The following is a 25,995-nucleotide window of genomic DNA, read 5'->3' as shown; positions in this document are numbered from 1 at the left end:
TAGTACCAGTGGGCAGGAACCTTTTGTAGAATGCAGTGGACTCCTGGCCTACACACTGTAGTGGTTTTGGACACCATGGCAGCATAAAATCTGTGTAATTCTAATAAACCAGTGAATGTGTAGGTTTGAGGAATCAAAATATCTTTTATAAGATTCATTTGACTGCTGATAATTTTTTAAGGATTTCAATGATTAAATATGCTGGGTTTGGCTGGGGTAGAGTTAATTTTCTTCATAGTAGCTGGTATGGGGCAGTGGTTTTGATTTGTGCTGGAAACAGTGTTGATAATTGGAGGATCTTTTCATTATCACTGAGCAGCACTTACACAGAGCCAAAACCTTTTCTGCTCCTTACCCCACCATACCACTGAGGAGGCAGAAGGAGCTGGGAGGGGACAGAGCTGGGACAGCTGATCCCAACTGAGACCCAAGGGATATCCCAGACCATATGGCCTCACACTCAGCAATAAAGCTTGGGGAGAAGGAGGAAGGGGGGGGATGTTTGGAGTGATAGTGTTTGTCTTCCCAAGTCACTGTTATGTGTGAGGAGCCCTGCTGTCCTGAGGATGCTGCACACCTGCCTGCCCTTGGGGAGTGGGGAATGAATTCCTTGTTTTCTTTGCTTGTGCACATGGCTTTTGCTTTATCTATGAAATTGTACTAATCTCAAACCGAGAGTTTTCTTACTTTTACTCTTCTGATTCTCTCCCCAGTCCCAAGAGGGGGGGAGTAAGCAAGTAGCAGTGTGGGGCTGAGTTGCCAGCTGGGGTTAAACCATGACACTAAACTAGCATCCAGACTAATATTTTCTTGGGGAGTGAAATTAATGTTGGTTTGCTTTTCCAAATAAAAATATCTAGCTAATGGGAAACAAGCAAAGGACTAATCCCAATGGAACAGAAATTCAGTTACAAACCATCTATAGCACAGACCTAGGAAATCTTGACTTTTGTTTTCCATTGAAAAATAGAGATGTTAGATGTAGTGACAGATGAAACACTGTACTCTATGTTCTTTTTCTATTGCTGTTGGAATTGTATATTTAGTGAATTAGTTGTGATTGATGATAGTGTTTTAAAGACTTACTAGTTCTTCCAGGGAAAAGATGGCATATTTTAGCTATATTAATGGTTTGAGACTTAAGGATAGCACCATATATTTTTGTAATCTTTCAACAGCGAAGCCACAGTTTATATAAATGGATTCACTCTGTCTTTAGCTCAAGCAACTCTGACAAAAGATGTCATTTGAAGTAATGTTGCTCATCATTCATAGATGCAAAAGTTTAAGGCTCCATTGCTTTGATATGAAATGGTGTTGCAGTTTTCTGCTCCTTGCAAGATCAGTATATGGTGTTAATGATACTTTCACTGTTAAGCAGCTCCTGATTAGACCTAATATGAGCACAAAGGTCCTTATTTGCAACAGAAAGAGCTATACTAACTTGGGAGTATGTAGGAGGAGAAAAGGAGCATTCCAGCAACAACTCAGAATTCCCTAAATGTTAGCTCTGGAGCAGTTAAAAAACGGTGCTACAATGTGTTCAGCCAAAATTGCCAATTTACAGTACAGTACAGTATATTAGATCCCTTTACAGCACCTTGGTAAGGAAGCACATCATTGCAGAGTAATATCAAGGGCTGGGAGAGGTCTCTGACTTACTCTGGTGTATTTGCTGAAGTGAGCCCAATCTTGCAGTTGCATTTGAGGACTCCCTTTAGTTGTGATATCAGTAATGCATGTGTAGGGACCTGTCTCTGGATGGGTAGCAGACAACAAAAGCGTAGTACAGAGAGTAGTCTTTAGACACAAACTGAGAATAATAACAGATTAAGACAGACATTCTGCCTTAAGAGCACGTCTGACAGTACTGCTGCACTGTGGTTTTGCTTTTGTGATCCAGCCCTTTTACGATGCCACTATGCTTTTACTGATTAAAAAAACCCCAACCAACAACCAAGGAAACACCAACTCTTTCTTTCTGTATTTAATTCACTAGTTCTATAAAAAGCAATGATGTCATACAGCATGTAGATAATTGATAGATCTTTATATAGTGCCTGTATTACAAGTGTGCTGACACACAAAGATTTCCTTTAATTACTAATTAAAATCTGGGAGAGAAAGTGATAATATTTCCCGTCTCTAATTCTGTATTTAGATTATCTCCATATTACCCTGTTAAAATACTTTGTTCTCTAATTATTAATCCAAATATTGTTCACCTCCTGAGAAACTCTCATCCTCTTTAGCTATGCATCTCACGTCTTTCAGTTTAAACCACTGCCTTGCATTTCTAGAAAACAGGCCTTAGAACTGAGGTAAAAGACTTGCTGAACAAGACATAATCTTTTTTCCTGTAATAAATAAAAGGTGTTTGATAGCCATTGTGCATCAGAAGGAGTTGGTGGATGTCTACATGTTGATTAGAGAGAACTGAGTGTGGTGCATAATACATTTTAAAGCAGAGAACAAAATGAAGAAAAATTTTCAAATGGGGGTAGGTGGTAGGTAAAACAATCCCATGTACCTGGGCAGGTTACCACACTCATCGTATGAGGAACATGATAAGTAATGCAACCTTTACTATTTCCTACACTGCCACTGCTGAGTTTGTGCTCAGCTTTTTCATCAGCCAGTCATCCCATCCTTGGGGATTGAAGTAGGATAGATGGTCAGAAATTTGTATTTGAGAGGAAATTTGTGTAGGTTTTTTTCTCAGATTTTGCTTTCATTTTACGGTGGAAAAAAAGCCAAAATTCTCCAGAATCCTGTCATAAAGGCACATCTGATGAATGCTACACGAGAATGCTGTTTCAGAAAGAAATTGAAATTTCAAGGTGGCATTGTTGGACAGTTGCAGGAGGTCTTCTTTAAAAGTCTTTGTTGCTTGAACATTGTTCCATGAGATGGGACAGTAGTAGTACATAATCATGCATAAGATATAAAATGGCAGTCAAAATCATATGTTGAGTTTCGTTTGAAAGATGTAGTTTGAATGTAATGGCAGGTAGTACCTAGAACAGATTGAATCATCTTGTTCTCTTGTTGAAAATGTCAAAGCAAAATCTTAACTTGCTTCTACACATGACAAACAGAAGACATTTTCTGCAGGAAAATGAAGTGTCAAGCAGGTTCGTTACAACAAGCTGACACAATTTCATGAAGAATTTCTCAGAAATTACATTCCTGATGCAAAACTTTAATCTGGCTTCTGGGAAAAGAAGTGGCAGAAAACCTAAAAGCTGGGTAATGAATGGTCCTCTGAGAACAGCAGAGAAATGCAGAAGCCAAGGAAAGCGATCCTTGTTTTGAGCTGCTTCACCAACAGTGTCTCAGTGGCTGAGGGGCAGGAGCAGTGCTGATTTCTGTCCTGGCACTTGGTGGAGAACCCACAAGAGAACAGAAAACCCCTCTTAAGAGCCTGCTTATGCACAAGTAGTTCAGGCAGAGGATCTGGGTATTGGGGCAGCCCATTGGTGTTGTGTCCATGCACTGTTCAGAGAGCTGGTGCTGCTTTGTCTACCAGGGCTGGGGGGGAGGGGGTTGTCCTAACCACACGTTTTGGGTATATAAGCCTTGGCTGAGAGGATTTGTTAATAAAAATAGGGTTAGTTCCTCTCCAGTTTTTCTGCTTGATGTTTGTTGGCTCTTTCAATTTTTTTTCTATTTTTCTCTTGATTTAAAGATTATCTTCATCTCTTAATAAAGGACAGAGGAAATATACTGAAGGATTAAATCCTTATCAGCAGCCATTTGAAGTGCCTGTGGGAGTGTTTAATCTCACATTTCAGGGGATTTGGAAGCTAGGCCTTCCTGCAGTTTCTGCTGTCTACAGTATATGTAACATGCTCAAATTGACCTGTGGGACAGGTACAATCCATCACTCACTCTGCTGACAAGTTTATTTTATACTCCTCTGATACAAATGTCTGGTGTGTTGGCAGCCTACTTAGCAATGGTCACATTGATTAAAAACAAGTATAGTCCCAAAGACGTTTTTTTTGGCCATGTCCTCACTGTTTTCCATTGCTTTTAGTGTTGCCTTGAGGTCTCTGAATTGTTTCACTGGGAAGTTCACTCTTAACTCTCCACTGTGCTGTGTGTCACTCACTGGGCTTCTTAACAGGGCTGCCCAGAGATGCACCACTGGGCACTGGAACATCCATCCTCATACTTTTTGTACATATGGATCTCTATGCAGCCTTTAGTCATGTTCCTGTAGGAGGTTTGCTTGCAATTCTTTGCATCCTCACTGACCATTAAACATTTGCAAGTAATATGTTAGTTTTAAAATATTACATGTTTATTGTTGAACAGGTGCCTGCTGCAAACCTGATACAGTGCTTTGCACGTTTGGTGGATTTTTGTGAAAAAGAAATTGCATTCTCAGATCAGAAAACTTTCCTGTGTTTGATGGTAGCTGACACTGAAAGGTTCAGGTCCCAGGCTGATCACTAGGGGTTACTCTGCTTCCCATCAGCTGGTATAAACTCTGATGTGAGTGGTAAAAGGCAGCAGTGCCGACTCTGAAAATGGGTCGTCTCGCCAGAGATTTCTGTGGATGCTACTTTTATTGTTAATTCTTTTAAATCCTTTGCCTCAAATAAGAAGACAAATTTCCTGGGATAACTATCTCCTTCATTTCTTAAAGCATTGTCTTTCATCAGAAGATTTACATTTTCTTGATCTTTGGTCATGAGACGGGATAAACAATAGTGAGTGTATCTATGATTTCCTTATGTGCCTTTATTATGCCTGCTTTTATTCATTTTTCTGCTCATCCAACCAACAATGACATGATTCAGCCCAATTTTTTCTTAACAATGCTCCATGTGCTTAGTGAATAATATAATTCAAAACTTCTTCGATGGGAAAATGAAAAAATATTAGCAAAACCTGGTGGAATATATTTTGCAGCTTTTGAAGGCAAATTAGAGACAAAGAACCTACATAAATATTGCATAAACATTTTATGAAAAGGTTTTCCTTGTCGAGGATAGTAACATTTTTCATCACTGTAACAAGCTTTGGAAGCCAGGGTGCTGATCCAAAGAATGGATCTGAATTAGTAGACTGTATGGGGCAGGATGAAACCTACTCATTAGCCCCCTACAGAGCAAAATCAATTGGCAAGGGATGACTTTACTGAAGTTCCATGTGTCTTACTTGTAAATATAGTTAATCTAAGAAACTTACAATTTAAATTCCATCTAAAAATTGTTTGTGGTATGGTAGCTCTGAAATTGTGATGGTGCTGCTGAACATCAAAGCAGGCTGAGCTGTTACACTGTGCAACATCTAATCTTTTCCTGAGTGCAAGTTTTAAATGGTTTCTACTGCCTTTGAGACTTAAGTGAAATGCATTTTTAATATCCATCTTCAGTAGCTCTGTCCTCTTTGAAAAACTGCACAGGAATGTTTGGTCTGTAGCGAGGGTTTGATCTGGGCTGTCTCAGGGCGCAGCCATGTGGTTGCTGAAACAGCAAACTAAGAGAGGTGGCAAAATGGCACCATTTCCTCCTTTGGCAGATCGTGATGAACACTGGCTGGAAGCTGCTGTTGAGCTTGGAGATGGCTTTTTCCAGCCCCAAAAAGAGCACCCATTGTTTTGCCTGTGTATAGTACCATAGGGGCTTAAGACTTAGTTCAGCTGGTGCTCATCATCCACGATAATTCTCTTTTGATACACTCTCTATATTTAATACAAGTTTTTTTGGTTTCAGAGAATAATGGATTGCTTTGAGTTTTATTAAAACAATGCATAAAATCCACTCCATGATAATTCATGTGGCTTGAGCTGGGCTGTGGTGCAGTAGTGGTCAAATTGATCATGGAATATTAATTGGTTGTGGACCGCAGGCTTTTGGTACTTTGGCTTCAGGTTGACAAGAATGATAGCTTTCATTTGCATGCAAAGGCTCCAGCTGTCCTTTTAAGATGGATGATGGGATATGGCTTCATCCGTCACCACTTTTTTACTTTTTTATAAGACAGAAAGAAAAAAGAATTAAAAAAGCCAAAACATAAAATGTCATAAAATGTTCTTTGCAGATCTCCTTGAAATAGAGGGTAATTTCAAGCATCTTATTTCTGCCCAGAGTCCAAGAAAAACATTTGGAGTGCAGATCAAATTATGTGTCCTTTGTGCTAAATACACTCTGTTCATTAAATAAAGCACACTCCATTTGAGATTTTCATGAATTACATTGCAGGAAAATGTAATTTACATTTAGTAAGAATTTATTACACTTTTTTCTCTACTTCAGAGGAAACTCATGCTTGCTTCATAAAAGCAAGCTGCATGATCCACATTTAGGAAAGGAATAAAATGATCATAGGATCACTTCGGTTGGAAAAGAATTTTGCATAATATAACACAATCTGTGAAATTTGGAAGTGCAGTGAAAAGAAAGGTGTGTTGGCAACTGTGGGAGTAAGGAAACTTGATAGCACCATACAGTGAGAGCCTTGCTAACACAGAATTCTTCTGCTTTCCAGCACCCACCTTGCAACGACTCTAGTGATGGCACCAACAGTAACCCCCACCATCAGTGTCACTGAGTGTTTCACATCAGGAGATGTGTAACAGTCAGCTGCCACTGGCATTTAACACATATATTGCAGTCGTGTGAAGTGTTCAGCCCTGTTGTAATTACTTTGTGATAGGCACCTTGTGGGATTTTGCCATCTGTGTTCAGTAATGTGCAATCTGTGCTATTGTTTCTATTCCACTTCACCAGAGTCCTCCTAAGTCGTACTCTATTGCATAAGTTCTGCTAGAATCTCACTATTTCATTTTCTACAGCCCTGCATAACTTGACTGCATTCTGAGAAGGGGGAAGGAGATCCAGCACAAATCAGAAAACTAGAAGATCCCAACCCCAAAATCTAGTTAATCTCTGCTTCTCTTAACATTTCATTAATTCAACAGTTCATCTAGTACCTGATGCTGCTGCTCTTCTCTCCAAAGCCATTTGCCTATCTCCGTGCACTCCGATAGCATCCCATGTGCAATTGCTGAAGACAGATGAGAAGATTGGCAGCAAGACTTTTTATTTAGAGTTGATTTTGCACATTTATTTAGAGTTGATTTTGCCAGCTGCTCTTACTGGTTCAAAACAGTTACCATGGGCTGCAAGGTCATGCCTGCAGCAGAAGCTGTTGGAGGAGCTGGCAGGAACAAGCCAGTTGTTTAGAATTTTGACTGCCCTCAAAGTCAAAGGAGGTACAGTCATGGCCAGCTTCTTCTTGGTGCCAGTAGTATGACCTGTGAAGCATGGGGCTGTTCTGAGTCATTGAGGACTTAATGGGTTAGAATCAAACCCACCAGTAATGATCCAAGAGCATTTGACTGCCTCAAAATTCATTTCCCTTGCGAGCTGCATTTCAGCACGGACACAGCATCTTCCTTAAAACTGTGATTGTGTTGTCCTTCTTTCTATGTCATAAAAAGAATTCATGTGATGAATGCCAATTATTTACTGCTAATATAAAAGCGCTAAACTCCTTCTTGCAGAAAATTGTCCCACAGAGGCAGTCCAAACAGTGCATTAAGGCACTCTTGATCCTAGGTAGAGTTTTCAAAAAGTGATATTCATGATGGTGGTGGCAGAGGGGGAGGCATCTGGTTGCTGAATCATTTCACTGCCTTGTCCCAGAAGAAGCATTTCCTGCTTGAATAGTAATAAATAGAGAAAAACTCTTTGTCACTGGTTAATGACTCCTGACTTCCACGCAAGTTCTGAGTTTATTAAGTTGGAGTTTTTTTAAAATAAGTGTTCAGTGTTTATTTTCAAAGATGTAGACATTTATTCTTTGTCAACATTTCATTGCAATGGCTTTATTTCTGTTAGAACAAATGACAGACAGAGGTGCAATCGTTTTGTCAGCTTGATACTGTGGCGAAGGAAATAGCACAATAGCCAGCTGATGGAGAAGTGTATTTTGACTGACTGGTAGAACACACTACAATGCAGCTAATGAGGAAACAGAGTCCTTGTATAAACACAGCCTCACAAAACTGCATTTTTATGAATGAGTTGCTTTATGTGGTTTTCTACTACTTTTCACCTTGTGTAGTAATTTACTGCTGTGCCAAGAAAATGAAAAGCAACTGTTCTGATCTGATAGCAGGGCTTACTGGAGATCATGTGTTAGAGGCTCAGTCTGCAAAGTCCAGGTGGGAACCCTTGGCTCTTTAAAGAAGCTTTTAACTCTGCAAGTGCACAGTTCAGTCCCTGGCAGCCAAATTATAGCTGTCACATTTACATTTACATCTGCACAATTGGCTCACACATTTGCTTAGGTGTAAGCAGCAACATGAAAGATAAAGCAGTGGTAGGTCAGGCCTGAAGCATTTTCCTGCCAGCCATTGAGAAATCTCTTGGCACAAGCTGAGATTATGGATGAGACAAAGGGAGTTAGGTGTATATCTTTTTAAAAGGTATAATGCTGAGCTTCTCTTAGCAACATGTGCCCTCTGGTTAACATATTGATTTAGAGTTTTAGACGCAGTTAGTTCTGTCGTCATCTATGGTGTGAAAGTTGCAGTGTCACTGCCAAGATTTTTAGATGCCAAAGTAGATCTAAGCCATGCCTGGAAGCATGTGTACTTGAACTAGGAGTGAACAAAAGCTTAACTTTGAGTATGAGCTGGTTTCAGATTAAGGATTTGGCATGCAATTATTTGCCCCAGAGGCTGCCATTCCAACAGATCTGTTCTGCTGTCAAAAGGTTAGCCAGATTCTTGATTGAATGATACTAGAGGCTCTGTGTTAATTAATGGTGAGAAAATGCCAGATCCTTTGATTGAAGGAAGTAGGTTGGTATGTACTTGTCTCATAGAAGATTTGAAACAATTTTGTTAGATTCCCTGCATTCTGCTTCGTATTTGGATAATTTTTCCTTTCATCATCCCCAATTACATGAACAAATGTCCAGGAGGTACATCAATAGCAAATTATAGAACAGCAAATGTACTTTGTGTGCTTATCACAAGAAGAGTGATACCATGAGAAAGAAGAAGAAAACTGTTCCCCAGAATGTGACCAATTCTTACCCATATGGGAGTTAACATTTTAGATTCTTTAGAGGAGTTATCTGACCTGGAAAATGCTCCAGCTATGCTGAGTCATAAGAAAGAGGCCCTTTAAATCATAAGCAGCTGGATTTCAGTGCATGACCCTGGTGCTGACTGGCTTCACACTGGCAGCAGTTCAGGTCGTCAGAGCACAGGTGATGCCTGTTGGCTTGGAGCATGGCCTTTGCATGGCACTGGGGAGGGTGATCTGTGTTCAATTCAGAAGTTGTGTTTTGCTGAGGCACTCTAAATACACAGTAAAAGACTTGTGTTCACTGTAGCAATAGCTTGGGCTGTCTGTCTGTCACTGTGGCTGCTGTAAAAGTCTGACTGGAGTGGGGTGAGTATTGTGAGGCTGCTGCAGAAGGAAGGTAGGAAACAGCCTAGGGAAATAGAGCTGTGTCAAATAACAAACTGTGAAGGAACTGGTGCTTACTTAGGAGCCTGATAGTTTTTCTAGCAAGTTATCATCGCTTATCCCTAAATCATGATATCCTAAGGCTGTTTGTTTTCAACTGCTTTGTGCTTTTTTTCAAGAGAACTCATTAGTGTGTCAGATTATGTCTGAATACAGAATGAGAGACTTTTGAAACAGTAAGGCTGTGGTGGGGAAAAAATAAGCCTTCAGGCTCTTAGGCTGCATTGACACTTCGAAGCAGAAGCTAACTCCATCAAGGCAGTTTTCTTCTTCGTTTGGTCCTGTGAGTAGCTCAACATTGACCTGGGCAGCATATCATGTTCTCCTTTATCTGATAAAGATCACTGTGTAACTAACTGCAGAGACCAAATCTTTCACAAGTGTCTTCTCTGCTCTTCTGCAGCACTTCTGGTGGGACAGCATACTCCTTGTGCCTATGACCAAGAGAGAATAAAAATATTTGTCTTTAAAAATCTTAGGGACAAACCTCATGACAAGTGTTGAAATCACAGCAACTTGATTATTGTTGAAAGTGTGTTACTTTCGAATGAGGTGAATATAAGCATAGGAGAAAACAGCACTTCAGGCAGTCTCCAAGCAGTCTGGCTGCTAAACAGCCTCTGGCCATGTTCAGCAGGCTCCTATGGGAGGCACATGCGTTGCCAGGTGCCCCTGGGTAAAGAAATGTCTTTCCAGCTTGTCATCCAGCACCTGTGACTTCCAGCGATGCCCCAGGTAATGAGCCTGGTGTGAGCCCCCCTCAGTCTCTGCTCAGCACGGTATCTATCCATTGGCACCTGCAGAAACAAACCCAGTTTGTTCATAGAATGAAATCCTAGAACATCAGGTAAAGGCAAAGCAACCCCTTAGTGTGCTGCATTGTCAGACCTGGTACCTTGCAAAGTTAGGTCTGTCTGTGTGGCTCAGGAATTGTGCCTTGGGAAACCAATGTCATCTGTGTTGTAATGGCTTCACCATGTAAGTGTTGCTGCTCACAGCAACCCAGGGCCCTGGCACATTCCATGGTGTCTGGAAGGAAAAATAATAGACAGCTCTATCCCAGTTCTTCCCATGACAGTTCATGAGGTAGATTCAGTTTCATAGCAGAAGTACTGCTGTCCCTTTAATAATAGGAAGAGTGTTTGCAGTGCATTTAATTGTTTCAATTTAAAGTGGCTTTGTGGGAGGTGAAGTGAGAGTTATACTGTTAAATATATGTTGATACAATAACAGCACTAACTTTTTGTTCTGCTTCCCCTTGAGCAAGGCTGGAAATCAGAGTGCCACACATCTGTCAAACTGTTCTGAGAATTAAAGAAACTTCTCATAGAGGACTGGGAATTTGACTAAAGGTTGTTTGTGGACTTCTGTCAAGTACAGAGATCATGTAAGATTAGAATCCTTCCTAGCTGAGAATATCTTGTATTGCCTTTCTGTTTAAGAAGGACCATAATGAATAAGTGATCTGATGTCTGACCTCTAAAATAACAATGGCTTTTGTTTTCTGTAAACACATCTGACATTGAAGAGCCAGCAGTTCATTGCCTTCAAGTCTCAAAATCCCCTTGGGCCATTTCAGTTCCTACAGAAAGAGTTCTGACAGTAATCATTATGGTGATTTCTCTCCAAGAACAGTATGGCAAAGTATAACCATTTAAAATGCAGGAGCACATTTAGAAAACATCCAAAGACTGCAAGTAAACTAAGGGAAACAGGGGGAAGCCCTGGTCAGATTGGGTTGCAAAGGGTGCAGGTGGAGATGAGATATGAAGAGAACATTAAGCAAGGAAAGCCTGACCACACTGGCACAGCATGGATGCAGCTACTCCAGCAAGTTTTCTCCATATCTTACAATGCACAAAGTACAGTTTGGTACCAGAAATGAAAAATAATAATATAAGAAAAGCCTAAAGGTAGCAACAAAAGCCTGGAAAACTGAGGAAAAAAGCTGATAAAAAGATTACCAATAATATACCAGAAACTGAAACTTTATTGAGGTCCTTCACAAACTACAAGGCACACACTCAACTGAGATGCAAGGTTTTGGAGGTTGGGCTTTCCCTCTCTCCCACAATCAAATTTCCACCCAAACCAACACTTACCTGGTATATCAAGTTGTTTAGAACTTCGTCAAGCTGATCTCTTTCTGCATTTCATGCTCTACTCATGAATACTCGTGTGTGTGTGCTGAGCTTCAAACATATCATCATGTCTTCTGAAGGACTCCCTTAAGTTTGATGCCCCAAACTCCTACCTCAAAGTTTTCAGCTTTTGTTAGGATTGAGATTCCCTAGAAAGCAAGTACTTTGACCATATTTACAGGTTTGGCAGTACTTTGTCTCATTCTCTAATGATGTTCAGATGACTTAGGTGCTTTAGCACAACAAATTAGTTATTTGTTTCTACCAGAAATTTTCTACTCCCAGGCTAATCCCCAAATAATGTGATTGTACAGGTAGTGTTGGTGCTGCCTTCGCATCAGTCTTGTGACTCTGCACTAGATGAACGTTTTTGAACTGCTGAATTCTCAGTAACAGAATTTTCCACTTATCTATCATTCTGAGCCCTGCTTGTGGTTTTATTCTTGATAACATCCTGTTTAAATCCCTTTGGAGATTCCTGTGTTGTCCTTGTGGGTACACTGTACAAGGAGTTCTTACAAGCACACATGATTTTGATTTGAAATGCTGGCTGCTGACTTGTTACCAAAATGCCTATTTTTTTAATAGGCTAAGCACAGCTGTAGCATCAGTGGAAGGAACCCTGTTTACTTTTAAATGGCACCAGGGAAGTGGTTTGTGCTGACAGTCACATCTTAGAGAGTTTTAAAAATAGCATTGACTGTAAAGCAAAATCAAGCAGGTATTTCTTTAATACAGTTTTAATTTTCTGTAGATGTTTATGTAAAATTGTTTTGTAGGTTGACAGTGTTTGTTGGTTTGGGGTTTTTTTTATAGCAGATTTTTTCAGCTGCCTCCAATTTCACACAGGTGTGATTTGATAGCTGGTTATCAGAGTCACATTAGTGGCAGGTGTGACTGCTGCACCTCTGCTTCAGCCCCTCAGCTGACTTGTTTTAAAGCCGTAGAGGGCTGTGTGGAACCCTTAACTCATGGCTGCAAGAGATCTGGGGAGAGATGTCCTTCCAGCGTGCCAGTGGCTCAGGCTGAGTTGGGAACATAGGCTTGGAGCTTTCAGAGCTGGAACTCCCTCTGCTTGGTTCAGGGAGATCTTCTGCCCCAGCCACGGCCAAATTTCAGCTCTGTTTAGGCTTGTTTCCTGTCAAATCAGTAAGTGCCAAGGCTTCTGAGGTGATCAGGGCAATTTTGTCATAGTCTTTTATTGAAAAATGCTAATTCATTTTACAAACTCAGATCAAATAATTTCAGGTGATGAATTTTAACAGGAAAAGTTTGGAGGTGCTTTTGAAATGTTTGATTTCATGTGGTTCAAGATGCTATATGTGATTAATATCAGTTCTCCCCATTTCCAGGAATATTCAGTCATTTATTTCAAGCTAACCTGAATTTACAAAACCTATTTTCACTATCTGGCCCTAAGCCCTCAAGCAGGGTCATGAAGCCTGTGCCTGTAGCTATGCTTTTTAGTAGTCATATTATCTGGTGGCTGGAGCAGTCCCCTGGTAGGACCAGGCTGGGGTATGTTTTCCTGCTCTCAGATGGAGAAACTTCTGTTTAGCAGGAGGCAGGGTCCCCACTCAGGCTTTGAGAAGAGGGTCCAGGTGCCCCACGTGCTGGGGTGGGAGTCTAAGCTAAGTGTGGAGCTGCTGGGGTTTTTCAGGCACATTCATATGCAAGTTTTTTACATGCCGTTTTGGGCAAACATCAAGGCACCTTGGGACTGGTCACACTGAAACAGATTTGTCTGGCAGTTCAAATTAGTTGTGTTAACTTTGCAACAGGAGGGTCTAAACTGCTTGATCTAGTTATTATAGGTAGGTTAAAAGTGAGAAATGGAATTTCTTTTGCTGCTTTTTATTAAAAGTGTAACTCTTGAAATAGCTCATTTCTGTTGAATCAGGGGATCACCACAGCCATGAGGAAAGTGGTAACACATTGGCAGCATAACAGCCATAGCATGTAATAAATGTTTATGTACCATGAAGTGTACAAACATTTGATTGCTTACATGACAGAGCTTTTTTTTTTTTTGCAGTCATTGGTCTCAATTTTTCCATTACATTTTCTCATTTTCTTTTCTAGCTTTACTCACAGACAAACCTCCAAAGCCATTGTTCCCCATGGAGAACCAGCCAACTGTTATAGATGTCCAGCTGGGTAAGTCCCCTTCTGGGAATAATAGATCCTGAAATTCCACTCTGGTAGCAGATGGGATAAATTGAAAGTGGTAAGAAAGGTTTACTGGTACTGTTATTACATGCAAATCAATTTGCAGCTTCTCATTTATAACCATAGAATTTACTGCCATGGCAATTTAAGGGAATGAACTTGTGTAATATCAGGGGATGGCAGTACTAATTGGTTACAATGGATATTAAATATAAAATGTTGATGCTTTTTTAAATATATGATTGATATAGTAATATATGTTTGCATTGGTGCTGTATTGATTAATTGATGTTCACCCTAAGACAAATGTTCTCGTAAAAGAGGTGCTGATTCCTTTGAAAGTCAATGTAAAGCAGTGCATTTTCAGGTTGTTCTGAATGTTTACTAGAAAGGGCTTTTGACTAAAATGCTTGTATCCTTTTCTCACTCCTGTTATATTTTCTTCTGTGAATGCACATCTCTGGATCTCAGCTAGCAGCCTGTATTTTCCTTCATGTTAGAAACTAATGGTAGAGAGTTCTGCTAACATTGAGGAACAGTGACGCGTCTTGATGCTGAAAGAACTGCTCAGCTTTGAAGTTAGAAGTTTTTTTCAGTGATTTGAAAATAGATTTCTAATTTTGAGAGGCAGAATTGGAGTTGCTGTTGAGGACTGTGGTGCCATGAGCTTAAATTACAAGAGATGTATTGCAGATGGGGATTATTCACTTGGTGCTGAAGCTGTGGAGTTTTTCTTCTTAAGCTTGTCTCTCTTCCTTCTTTTATAACAAAGCTGGCTAGGAGTCAGAGGTAGAATGCTGTTTAAAGGCAAGCAGGGTCAGCATGAAATGTTTCAGTGGGGCTGGTGACATTGTGGTAAAGCTGTGAAACTCTACAGAGGTCTACTTGAGCTGAGTACAAAGGCACATCCTTAAAGCAGGTGCCTATCAATGTCATTGAAGTACTGTAGATGCTATGAAGCATTTAAAAATGGGGTTTGAATTCTTGAATGTGAGAATATAAATGAGAATATGAATCATTTGTGACCTTAGCTAATCTTAAAGATTAGCTTTCTCTCATATACCTGAACTGACTGCAGTCAGGAGTCTGCAAGGGCTTGCACAGGGAAGGAAGACACCAGTGGAACTGGGAAGCAGCCAGTGCCACATTAGTTGTGCAGACAGGTGCATATGTGCCTGTTTAGGTTCCCCTCCACAGGGCTCAAATGTTTATAGCTGTAGCTGAGCAGAAATGATCCCTAAAAGAGGATACAAAATGGTCTGAAGCCACAGTCAAACCCCTACCTGAATTAGCAGCAAAACATCATCATCGAAGTTTGGATGAGCCCAGAAGACTGAATTCAGTTTCCTGGTCCAGCTTCTTCAAAGTCAACTTTCTAATGATTTCCTTTGGGGACACACTACCCCTGCATACATCTGTGTAATAAAGGCACCGAAAGAGTACACATCTTTATTTCCTGTGTTTTCATTTCATCTTCATTTTCTCTTCCAAGTTCCCCTGTTCCCTCAGGACTCTGGTTTTTTGCACTGATTTTTTTTTTTTCTCTGTGAAAACATTTTTTTCTGGTTGATTAAAAGGAGTTTTGATTTTAAAAAAATTAAAACAAACAAATCCCCTCCTCTCCCTGGAGATGTGGCTCAGTAATAGGATTTTGGAATATCTCTAGAGGGAAATATAAATCTTGCATCTTTTATATGCTGGAATGTAATCCATTCGTTGTCCCCTAAGATCAGGGAACTTACATATGGTGGGGGTTTTTTATCTGATATGTTAATGGGTTTGGTTATTGCCACCAAACCATTTTCATATTATGTGTTATATTAATGCTTATGCAAGAGGCTGAACTGACTTATTTTGCAGTGAAGTTCATTGATTTTTCCCCTTGATTTTACTTGGCGAATAGGTAAAGCTAGAAGATTCTCAGGGAACACCTTCATCTTGTGGAGGCCACCTGCAGCTTGGGGCTGGGAGGCTTGTTCTGGCCTCTGCAATGTGGTGCTGACCCTCATGATCTGCAGGAGAGAGAATCATTTGATTGCAGCACAGTAATGGAGGAGAAAGTTGCATGTGAGGTCACCTGCTGGAGTACTTCTTTGAAATCTTGTTAAGCTCTGAGGAGTTTTGAACAATAGATGTTCTTCAGTATTTTATTAGAAATCAAAGCAAAGTTTCTGTGTTTTACAGGCCCTTTAGCACATGGAGTCAAATCACTCAATATGCCTGTTTTTTTTTTCAGTGGTTCTGCAAGTATGAATGTGCCACTAAACTACAAAAGAAACTGAGTTTAATCCATCTTCTTGTTCTGCAGAGATTATTTTAGTTTTCTATTGGAAAACTAATCTTAAAAGAAATAGCTGTCTTTGCTGTATAAGTAGAGGAGATTAATAGTTATTTACTGTCTTTATGCTTAATGATAAGCACAATGCAATGCAAAATCTCACTAGAACTCTAGGCAGTGGCCTAAGTATTTAGCAGCTTATTTGACCTTACTGCAGACTTCAGTATTCACCTTTTAGCTTTCAGCTTTTATAAGAAGATTCAGTGAAAACAAGTATTTACAATTCTTATTGACAGCAGATAAAAGAACTCCTTCAGGCTTCAAACATGGTCCAGAGTCTGCCTTGTTCTTCTTAAGGAGTATGAATGTACTTTTTGCTTTTTCTGTTTTTCTTTGGCATGTGACAGAGATCAAAACCAACCTCGCCAAGGTTAGAGAGAAGCAGAAACTGGAATTTGCTTCTTTCCCATTTTCCATATTTGCTTGTGCTGGAGAAACAGAGTCAGAGACAGGAGGGTTGACAGGAGGACAAAAGAGCATCCCAGAGGACTAGAGATATAGTCAAAAACAGTTTCACTGTCTCAGTTGCTTTACCAAGTCAGATAATCATTTCATGTCTTGGCCAACCTAGGAAATAATGACAATTTTTTTTTTGTTGTCTGCTTACTGCTTCCTTTTCATACAAACAGAACTAGGGGAAAAAGACCCTTTTTATTTGTGTTTTAGCTCTTTGCTTTGGGGTTGGTATAGAAATGGTTCTTGATTGCATTTACATTTAATCTTTATCGTGGTTTTAACAAATAATGTTTATGCTTACTATATAGTATATGTTTTGCAAATATGTGATGTTACTCTGATAATATAATGTTCTTACTGAAAAAAATATCCTTGAGTTGACTTCATGACATTAAAATGAAATATGATAATACAAGCCAAAATACACATAACTCCTATGTCCAGGAGATGATGTGGCTTTAGTAGAAGGCATTCAAGATTGTCTCCTACCTAAAGCTCTCAATGTGAATTTATTAAAGCTTAGTGCTGTTGTGATTTGAAGTAGTTGTTCAAAGGCCCCATTTTTTAGAGAAGGAGCTTGCTGTGGCTTTGACTGACCATATAAACCTAAATGTGTTTGTGGATTGTTCATAACAAATCCCTGAGGTTACAGAATTCATTAAGTGATTTAGAAGAGTGAAGATCGAGACCTTGGTCAGAAGTCTCAAGGCTGTGAGCAGTAAGTTTTAAAGATCTATTATCTATTTTCACATACAGCTATCTGACAGTAAGCGGAGCATGCTGTGCTGTTAAGTCTTCAGGTGACATGTTGGGACATGGCTCTGCTGATTTCTTAATTTATTCTTTAAATTATTTTCCAGCCAACTTTGCTAACTCTTAGTGCTTTGAGAACATGCAAAGAAAGAAAACCAATAATTTGTGTTTTGATTATATGATTACAGAGTAGGTTTCTTCTCTGAACCAGCTCATTTGCACAATTCTGGAAGCCAAAATCTGACTGATACCTGATAGCTGTGAGCTGTTGTGCTGCCAGCTCTCTGCTGGTGTGAAAACAGCATGGGAGAGGCATTTGCAGGAGAAAGGAAGCACAGTTGTGCTCTGCTGATATTTGGCTGGACACGGATCTGTAAGGATCTTGTAAGGAGCTATATCTAGCTAGTCTATGTATAAGCAGCTGCCAGAGTCATCTAGCTTGCACCATGGCTATTATTTTACACTTGTGTGTTCCACAGGGTATCAAAAAAGCTAAAATTACAATATCAAAATAGAAACTGCATCTGTTAATCCTGTTCCATGTAGTACACAGAGTGTAAAGTTAGTCTTCTCCTTATGAATGAGTTAGTTGAGACGGGAATGAATGTTTGCATATTTGGATCTATATTCATTGAATGTATAATTTACGTATCATTTGCTTTTCAGCTATGTACTGGGTTTGTTTTCAGGCATTTACTTAAGAAATGTAGCAGGAGTCTTACAAAACAAAGCAAAAATCATCTATGTTAATTCATTTACTGAACAGGGAAAATGTCAAGAGGTTTAACTTGCTTTTGTCATGGTAGTTTCTCTGCTTCTAAAGATGCTGAGAAAGGAAACACATAGTTTATGAGGATTGTCACTTTTCTAATAGCTGACCTGTTCAGAAAGATTTTGTTTCTAAAAGATTTAACAGTGCAATTCCTTGGGACTCATTATTAAGCAGATCAATAGAGATCAATAGAGCTACTGTAAAACAAGTGCAAGGGAATATACAAAGTTACATCTGCTGACAGGTATGGGAATAGAATAAAAATAGGAAAAAACCTCTTTTTGTTTGAAGCAGTGGCTGTAAGGAGTTATTTAGGAAGTGAAAATTTGTGTATTTACTGACATTTTAAATATATATTTCTTCACTGTCCACAGTGTCTATTTTCACTGAGACCCCACTTCTCTTCTTAAAAATAAATAGTAATTATTTAAAAAAAAAACCTGCAAAATGTTTGAGACATCCATTTCATACCAAGCCTAGTTATTCAAGACAATCCAGCACTGTCTCTCATTACTGATTTGCTCATTAAATCTTGCATTCTTCATATATAAAGATACAGGTATTTGATAAACAGTTGAATAGGGTGGTGATCTTGGACAGAAAGCAATACAGAAATTCTGAACTGTAAAGTGATTCAGATAGAGCAAGTGATTTTAAAGTGAACTTGGGAAGGAATTCTCATTTTGTGTGTTTGCAGTGTGGAAAGAGCACTGACACTTGTCTGTGGTCAGGCCTCTGAGTGTTGTGGATGTGCCTTTTGATTTGCTCTTTGTTTAAAGGGTCATGTATGATAACTGCTCAGGAATGTAGCAGGTATATATGAAAAACAGGGATCTTGGATGTTGGTTATTCCATGCTACCCTGCTGCCTGTCTTTCCCTCAGCTCCCTCAGGCATTCTCCAGCCTAGGGCTTGTCAGGGGCTCTCAGATGGAGATCTGGGTTTCTGTGAGCTGGGTCAAACCCAGAGCTTTGCACCTCCCTGAGGGCAGTCGCCCTCCATCCCTGTGCTGCTCCTGCTCCCTCTGCTCAGTTGGACCAGCAAAGAAAAGAGGAGTATTGAGGTGAGCTGACCCAAATGGACCCTGAGTCAGCAAAGAGGCTGAACTGGGCAAAAGGTGAAGCTGAGACCAAGAAGGAGTGTCTGAGGAGGATAAAATTAAAACTTAGAGGGCAAGGAGAAGATAAGACTGCAGATTTTTTTTCTTCTCCCTGCCTTTTCTGTTGAGATTTAGAGCTCTTGTCACCCTGTATGAAATGTGATGACAACCAAAATGCATGTTTGCAAGAAGTTCTCGGAGCCCAGCAAGAAGTGTGCTGGTCTTCTGCAGCTGGTACTCAAATCACCACATGTTCAGAGTGACTCTTCTGAAAGCTCATAGCCTGATTAGACTTGGAAGATTTTCCTGGAAGTGTTCTGTAGAGAGATTGTTGACCATCAAATTGGACATCTCTTCTCTGATTGTGAAAAGAAGGGGGATGGAAGGAAGTAAATACTTTTTTTCCTCCATTCTCTTCACTCATTCTGTGAGAATGCCTTATGGTTTTGATGTAGATTCCACCCCTTTCCTGTCTTCCAAAATTAAAAAGCTCTGATTAAGATAATTAACTAATATCTCAGCTTTGATTTCACCTAACAGATCAATCAGTAAGAAATCATAAGCATGTAAAACCAGAGCCTTATGAAGAACAGCCTTGATAGATGATGATATTATCTTATATGTACACTGAGGATTTTTTTTTCTGGTTGGGAAAATACAGTAACAATCAGCATACCATTTTCCTATTAGAATAGTCTGATAGGACTAGTAAATATTAAAAGCAGTAGTACCCTAAGTGGAGTAGTGGCTTATGGTACCCCACACAACTGGCTGAATGGTGCACTGAGTACCCTAACTGAAAGTTATCCTTAGAGACTCATTACTCTTTCCTTGTGCAAGACCTGAGTGTAAGATGAGAGACAGTCTTGCCCCAAATCATGTTCTACTGTCCAGTTCTGTCTGTGTGGAATAACCCTTACCCCCACAGAGATCTAGGTCTGTGATCTGAATGGCAGAGCAGAAGGGAGGTGGGATTAAAGGCAGAGAAGACCTGTGGTTGGTGTGCCCTCCATCCCAACACCAGCAAAAATTTGGTCCCCTTCATTCCCAATTCTCCCCAAGCTGCACCTTCGTCTCACAGCTGTGTCCCCTCTGCACTGTTGCTGTCTGGAGGAACAAGCTGGTACCCCTCACTGTTGTGTCCCCCACACTTTCTTCCAGACATCCATGGGTCTCTACTGCACCACATCCTCCTAGAGATAAGATGGGAGACCCCTGTTCTTCCCAGCAGTGGATGAATCTCATACGCTGTTCCCCTCCCTTGGAGAGGTTACAGACTCACTGTGTAAATTACCCAACTTGGTGCTGGAAAATCATTTCTTCCCAACAGTGCAGAGTCACATACCAAAACTTCATGTTCCTGCATAAAAATACATGAAGGAGCAATTTTCACTAGGAAATGAAGAGAAACTCCGGGTATGGTCTTTAGGACCTGCCCTCCTCTGCAGCACAGGCAATACAGCTCCACAGCTATTACAGCTGTACATGCCTGTAGGAAAGGAGGCAGGATTTACATCTATTACAATCATTTTATACTAATCTGCAGGGAATATTAGAGACAAATTGTCTGACATTTAGGTTTAGAAGTAGTTCCCTAAATACCCAAAGTGTATTACTGCTAATGCTTTGATGCTAATTTGGTATGTTGTTAATATCCCTGCCTCTCTCAGGGGTAATGGTGAAATGCTGCACTTCAGAGACTTGGGCTGGGATCTGTGATTCAGCTGGTGTAAATCCATGGTGTTTTGCCTTTTGTATGGTTAATCCAGGTTTACATCTGTGAAACAGAGAACAGTTCATTGGCACACTTCTTTCTTTTGTTTTAACGGACTTGTAAAACTAAGTGAAATTCTGACTGCTGATCCATGGTTTTTACACCCATTTAGATCCCTGGGATTGGCACAGATATGTAAGAAAAGAAGATTTAGCACTTCTCAAATTATTTTTTTTTGTACTTCTATAAACCATTTATTGCTTATATTGAGTTCAGTGGTTGTTAGGTCAGTCCTATATATACTGTGAGGGCAAAATGCCTCTGCCTTTATAGAAAAAATTGATGAATTGATGTCAGATAGACACTCTTGCAGTTAGTTTTGACAGCAATACTATAAATCAATCTGATGTGCTCTTGTTATTCCAAGGAAGTAGTTAAGAAACACTCCAGTATATCCTGACTTACAGTTGTTCCAAGGCAGTCACCCAAGGACATTGGCTAACTTGTCATGATAGAGAAATGCTCAAATCATCTTGCGCCAGTCCCTGAAAGTGGTGACTGTCGTGTGGGGGTGTCCAGGACAGGGACCTTTAGCACTTCACTAAGAGTTAAGCTGCCATTAACAAATACAACTGTCATCCCTTCAGCTGCCACAGACATGTAGCTGTGATCAGCTTGGCTAAAGGATCTCTTGTTTGGTTTCTTGGTTTACTGCATTTGTCTGGTGTCTGGGAAATGGGCAGAAGTTTGTCCTGTTGACTGAACTTCATTTTTGCAGAAACAGAAAATAGAAAAGATGGTCTTCGTGAAGAACGGGGACTTAGGGCTGTTGTAAGAGCTGTGGAGTTTTTTCTGCTCTATCTCTCCTGATCTTGGCGAGGACTCTGTCTGGTTTTAAGGTGAGGATATTACTTTAGTTTTCAGGATTGTCGTGACAATAAAATCACCTGATATTGGGAAAGTGCTCCAAGAAAGGCAAAGAAAGAGTGCAGATAGGGAAGGCTTTAACCTGGATTTTTCCCTCAGAGACCTTGCCTTTTGGGTTCTGAGCCTGACTGCAAGCACAGAGGCATTTGACTGTACAGTCCACAGACATCTGCTGTTGTGCATTGAAAGTCAGACAATATTAATGTTTCAAAAAACAGAACCACAGGGCAAAGTTTGCACCATTTTCCATGCTTGTTGGAAGCACTGTCACTGGAAGGAATTCATGTGCTGCCATTTTACATTCTCTCTACAGTGTTTGTCATGTGAATGAGTTATTAAGCTGTGAATGCCTCATATATTCTGTAAATTACAGAGTAGAAACATTCAGCACTACTATTTTGACCTTTTCAGCATTCTGTGATTTGCTGGGCATGCCATTCCACATCTTTTGTTTACAACCTCACTAAAGTGTAGGGATGGAGCTGAGTGGGCAAACAGTCAAAATATACGGGGCTATGAAAGGTCAGGGTCATGCATCACAGCACCACTGTTCAGTGGGTAGGGAAGATTAAAACCTAGACTAACTGTTCGCATGATTTTTTCCTTCTTCACTGAAAAATAATAGAAAATTGTACTTTGTAATCTGTTCTGAAGGCAACAGGGCAGAAAATGAAGACTGATGGTATAATTTTTATTTCTTAAAATTTCAATATCGTAATGTCATGATCTTAGAGGCCGTGAAAATCAAAACTGTCATAGGCTTTCAAAAGAATTGAGATGGAATTCCACTCACCAAATCTTTGCTTCATTTAATCCTTGTTTGATAAATGTTGCTCTTACCTTCATCCTCAATACCCTTGCGTTTGTGTCCATCTTACAGAAACAAATAGTTTTTATTAGGTAATTGAACTTCGACCATTAGAATGAGGTTGATTTACTGTACTTGTGTTAGACACTACAGTCCAACAAAGACCAAATGAAAGATGAGCAAAGCAAGATTTCTCTTGAAATGAAGAGATACTTTTATTACCTTCTGAAGACATGTTACATGACTTCCCAGGACCCCAAATCAACTAGAAAGTAAAAAATCTAGGAAGCAGTAATCTGTAGAAAGGCAGCAGAGGCATGCTGGTTTCTACCACACATTTTTAGTTTAAAAAACAAACCTCACAGTAAATGACTGCAACTTTCTAGTACTGAATGTATTTTTGTTATCTGCCTATACTATATGAGAAACTTACTAAGTTTTACATACTTGGCTCTAGTCCCATAAACAAGTGAACATGATTAGTCTCGAAAACATCCACAGAGATCTCACTAATGCACAGTCAGGTGTGCAGTTAATTCAGCTCACAGGAGCTTAAACACTTATTCTTTGAGTAATGATTTATATTACTCAAATACAAATTTCACTGATGGTCTTGCACAGTGTTGATTAAAAGGCCTAAGAAAAATTTCATTTTAGATTTTAATTTCATTTTAATTTCATTAGAGTCACAAGTGTAAGTGAACTACATATGCCACTGCTATAATCTCAGTGATGAAGTTTGTAAATGGTGCTACATGCCTTACTGTGCAAATTCAAAATGTTTACCATGTTTCTCTGATCAAGCTCAGTTGTTTGAATTGAGAATTTAAATATTTAGGATGCACTAATTTTAAAAAGAAAAACAACTGGTGTGTTAAGCGTGCTTTTTCATTACTAGTGAGCTCAGTAAATAATAGCAAATAATCTATTATATGAATTTTATCTCTCTTTATGAAGGAAAAGGTTTTCCCTGTGGATCCTTCCTTAGACACATCCTCTAAATGCTTCTGGACTTGACACACTATTTTGAATAGTTCATTGCTAAGTCCTGAATACGCAGGATTGAAAAAGTGAAGCTGTTATGATTGGTCAGACTGATCAAATCAAACTTTGTTTCCTGATTACATTACTGTTAACTCTTTTTAATGATTTCCTGATCTGCATTGATGAATTTGAAATCCAATTTATGGATAATATTCTGTAGCCTGTCATTCAAATTGTTGGTAGCAGTAAATATTGCAGGCGGAAAACTGCTCTGCTGAAACATTTGAACATTGGCCCAGTGAGGTGAATGCATATAGAGCAAGCAGAGGATTTCATTGTAAGTGCAGTGGGTACTTGTGGTTTAATTTCACCTGAATTCACCTGCCTTTCATGCTTTACTCAGTTTGGAAACTAAGTTGTGGGGGCTTCACTATATGCAGTAAGAAATCTGCTTTACTAAGGATCATTGACCAAGCGCTTTTATTTAGGATTGTGGTTTAACTTTTCTAAATATCATCTGGCATAGTGAGTGGTGTGCAGATATCAAATTGTTATTCAACCTGTGGGCACATTGCCTCTGAGAAGGGATCTGTTGCATTTGAGCAGTTATTTGGAGGCAGGCAAGCATGTTCCCCCTCTCAGTGTCAGGATTTCAAACCCCAGCATCTCACAATCCAGCTCATCCCTTCACAGCCTGACCTCTCTTGTGTGAAATGTGTCCTCAGTCAGAAGACTCGTAAACAAACTTGTGATTCCAAACACCTACATTTTCAGCAGGCATTTGGGGGTTATGAGCCATAGTTTTTCCTGTTAAAAAAAAAAAAAAGGAGAACCACAAGTGAATTACAACATTATAGTATATAACAGCAGGCATGGCTGTCTTAGATTATTAGAATAGGTTTTTAAGAGGAGACACCAGTAAATCCTCCCTGGGAATTTGCAAGCATCTTGTTTTCTGTGCTAGTTTTGTGTCAGGACCTTGGTTCACACCTGTCATGTACAATACTCTGTGCCAACTGTGTAGTGAGGTGTTCGACCAACATTTCAGCAAAACAGACCTTGCAGATTCATTTTTTCCTGTGTGATGTAAGGCTCATAGGTAACTATCTTGTAAATATGGGTGTATGTACATCATTGTCTTATTTCCTGTTCCACACTTATTTGCCTTACAATCTCAAGCACTGAAATCCCCTTCAGAGTTTCCATTAATCTTGTTTTTCAGACCACATTAATTAAATATCTCTTGATTTAGAGAGCTTTGGGGAATTTCTGCTGCAAATAGTATTTTTTGAATTGTGACAATGTTATCCTACATAACCATCTCAAAAGTATTCAGAAACGTCACTTCAAATGTTTGGGGGGCTGTTATCAGAAGCTTGGTGTATGTCCACTTCTGGCACTGCAAAAATTAAGTGACAGATTGGAGAAGCTGAGGGTCTAAATTATGAACAGAGATGCTAAAACAGCAGGTCCAGTCTAGTTCATCTTTGTTCTAAGATGGCATCTTCTTGTCATTGGAATTTCAAGAATGTGTTTATTTTTGACTCAGAAAACAATTTTCAAGACCTAATTTAAACTCAGAATATCTGATCAATGTAGCCTGCTGCCCATGTCACGCAAGTGGTGGCACTTTAAACAGACCTTAACCCTCAAGTGTCAATGAGCACAATATCTCCTGTAGGAAAGGGTGCATGGTCTCATAGTGACAGTGTAGTGTTCCTTCTCTGACATGAGCTAGATTTCCATCTGTGAAGCCATTGCTCTCCTTGTGTTCCTGTTTCTAATGGTATGAACAGGATATATTTTGTCTATATATCTTTGGGTTTCGTTGATGTTGTTTTAATGCAAACCAGATAAACTTTTTTAAGCAAGGTTTGTTTTTTTCTTGACCAGACAATAATGAATGATTATGAGATCAAAAGTGGGCAACAGAACAGCTGGCATGAGTAAAGACTCTTATTTTTTGCTATATCCCTGATTGAAATCACCAGTTTTCAAAGCCGATGCTGACTCTGTTGAATCTAATTTAATTCCTGCATCAACTCCGTTGAAGCATAAGTGTAACTGGGAAGGAAACTGATGTTCTCTAACGAGGTCTCGCAGCCAAATGCCACATCTGCAGTGTCAGACACGTGAGTGCCCACAAACACCTGTTTTAATAAACAGCCAATTTGCTAATGCTCAGTTATGCCCACAAATAGCATCTGTTTCTGGCCTGTTGTCTACCTGAATATAGCATCCTTCTTAATCAGTGAAAGCCTCTGTTGCATAACTAGTCTGACTCATTTTCCACCCAGAGATGGGAATTACCCACTCTGCTCTCTGCCCTTAATAT

The 25,995-nt window shown here is 39.7% G+C and overlaps 1 protein-coding gene across 6 annotated transcripts in view; it reads left to right on the top strand.

Annotated features, from left to right (window-relative positions):
• The window catches only part of IL1RAPL2 (interleukin 1 receptor accessory protein like 2), a 434,872-nt gene that overhangs the window by 313,548 nt on the left and 95,329 nt on the right, over positions 1 to 25,995 (top strand). For all 6 annotated transcript variants that reach the window (XM_027645481.1, XM_027645482.1, XM_027645483.1 and 3 more), the window contains one exon: positions 13,724 to 13,798. In XM_027645481.1, coding sequence (XP_027501282.1) covers positions 13,724 to 13,798 — 75 coding nt within the window. The remainder of the gene's footprint in view (positions 1 to 13,723; positions 13,799 to 25,995) is intronic.

The sequence above is a fragment of the Corapipo altera genome, unplaced genomic scaffold (assembly GCF_003945725.1).
Source record: "Corapipo altera isolate COAL_440 unplaced genomic scaffold, ASM394572v1 65, whole genome shotgun sequence".
In the NCBI taxonomy this organism is placed as follows: Eukaryota; Metazoa; Chordata; class Aves; order Passeriformes; family Pipridae; genus Corapipo; species Corapipo altera.
The sequence above is the reverse complement of the archived record's forward strand: the minus strand, read 5'-3'. Positions and strand labels throughout refer to the sequence as shown.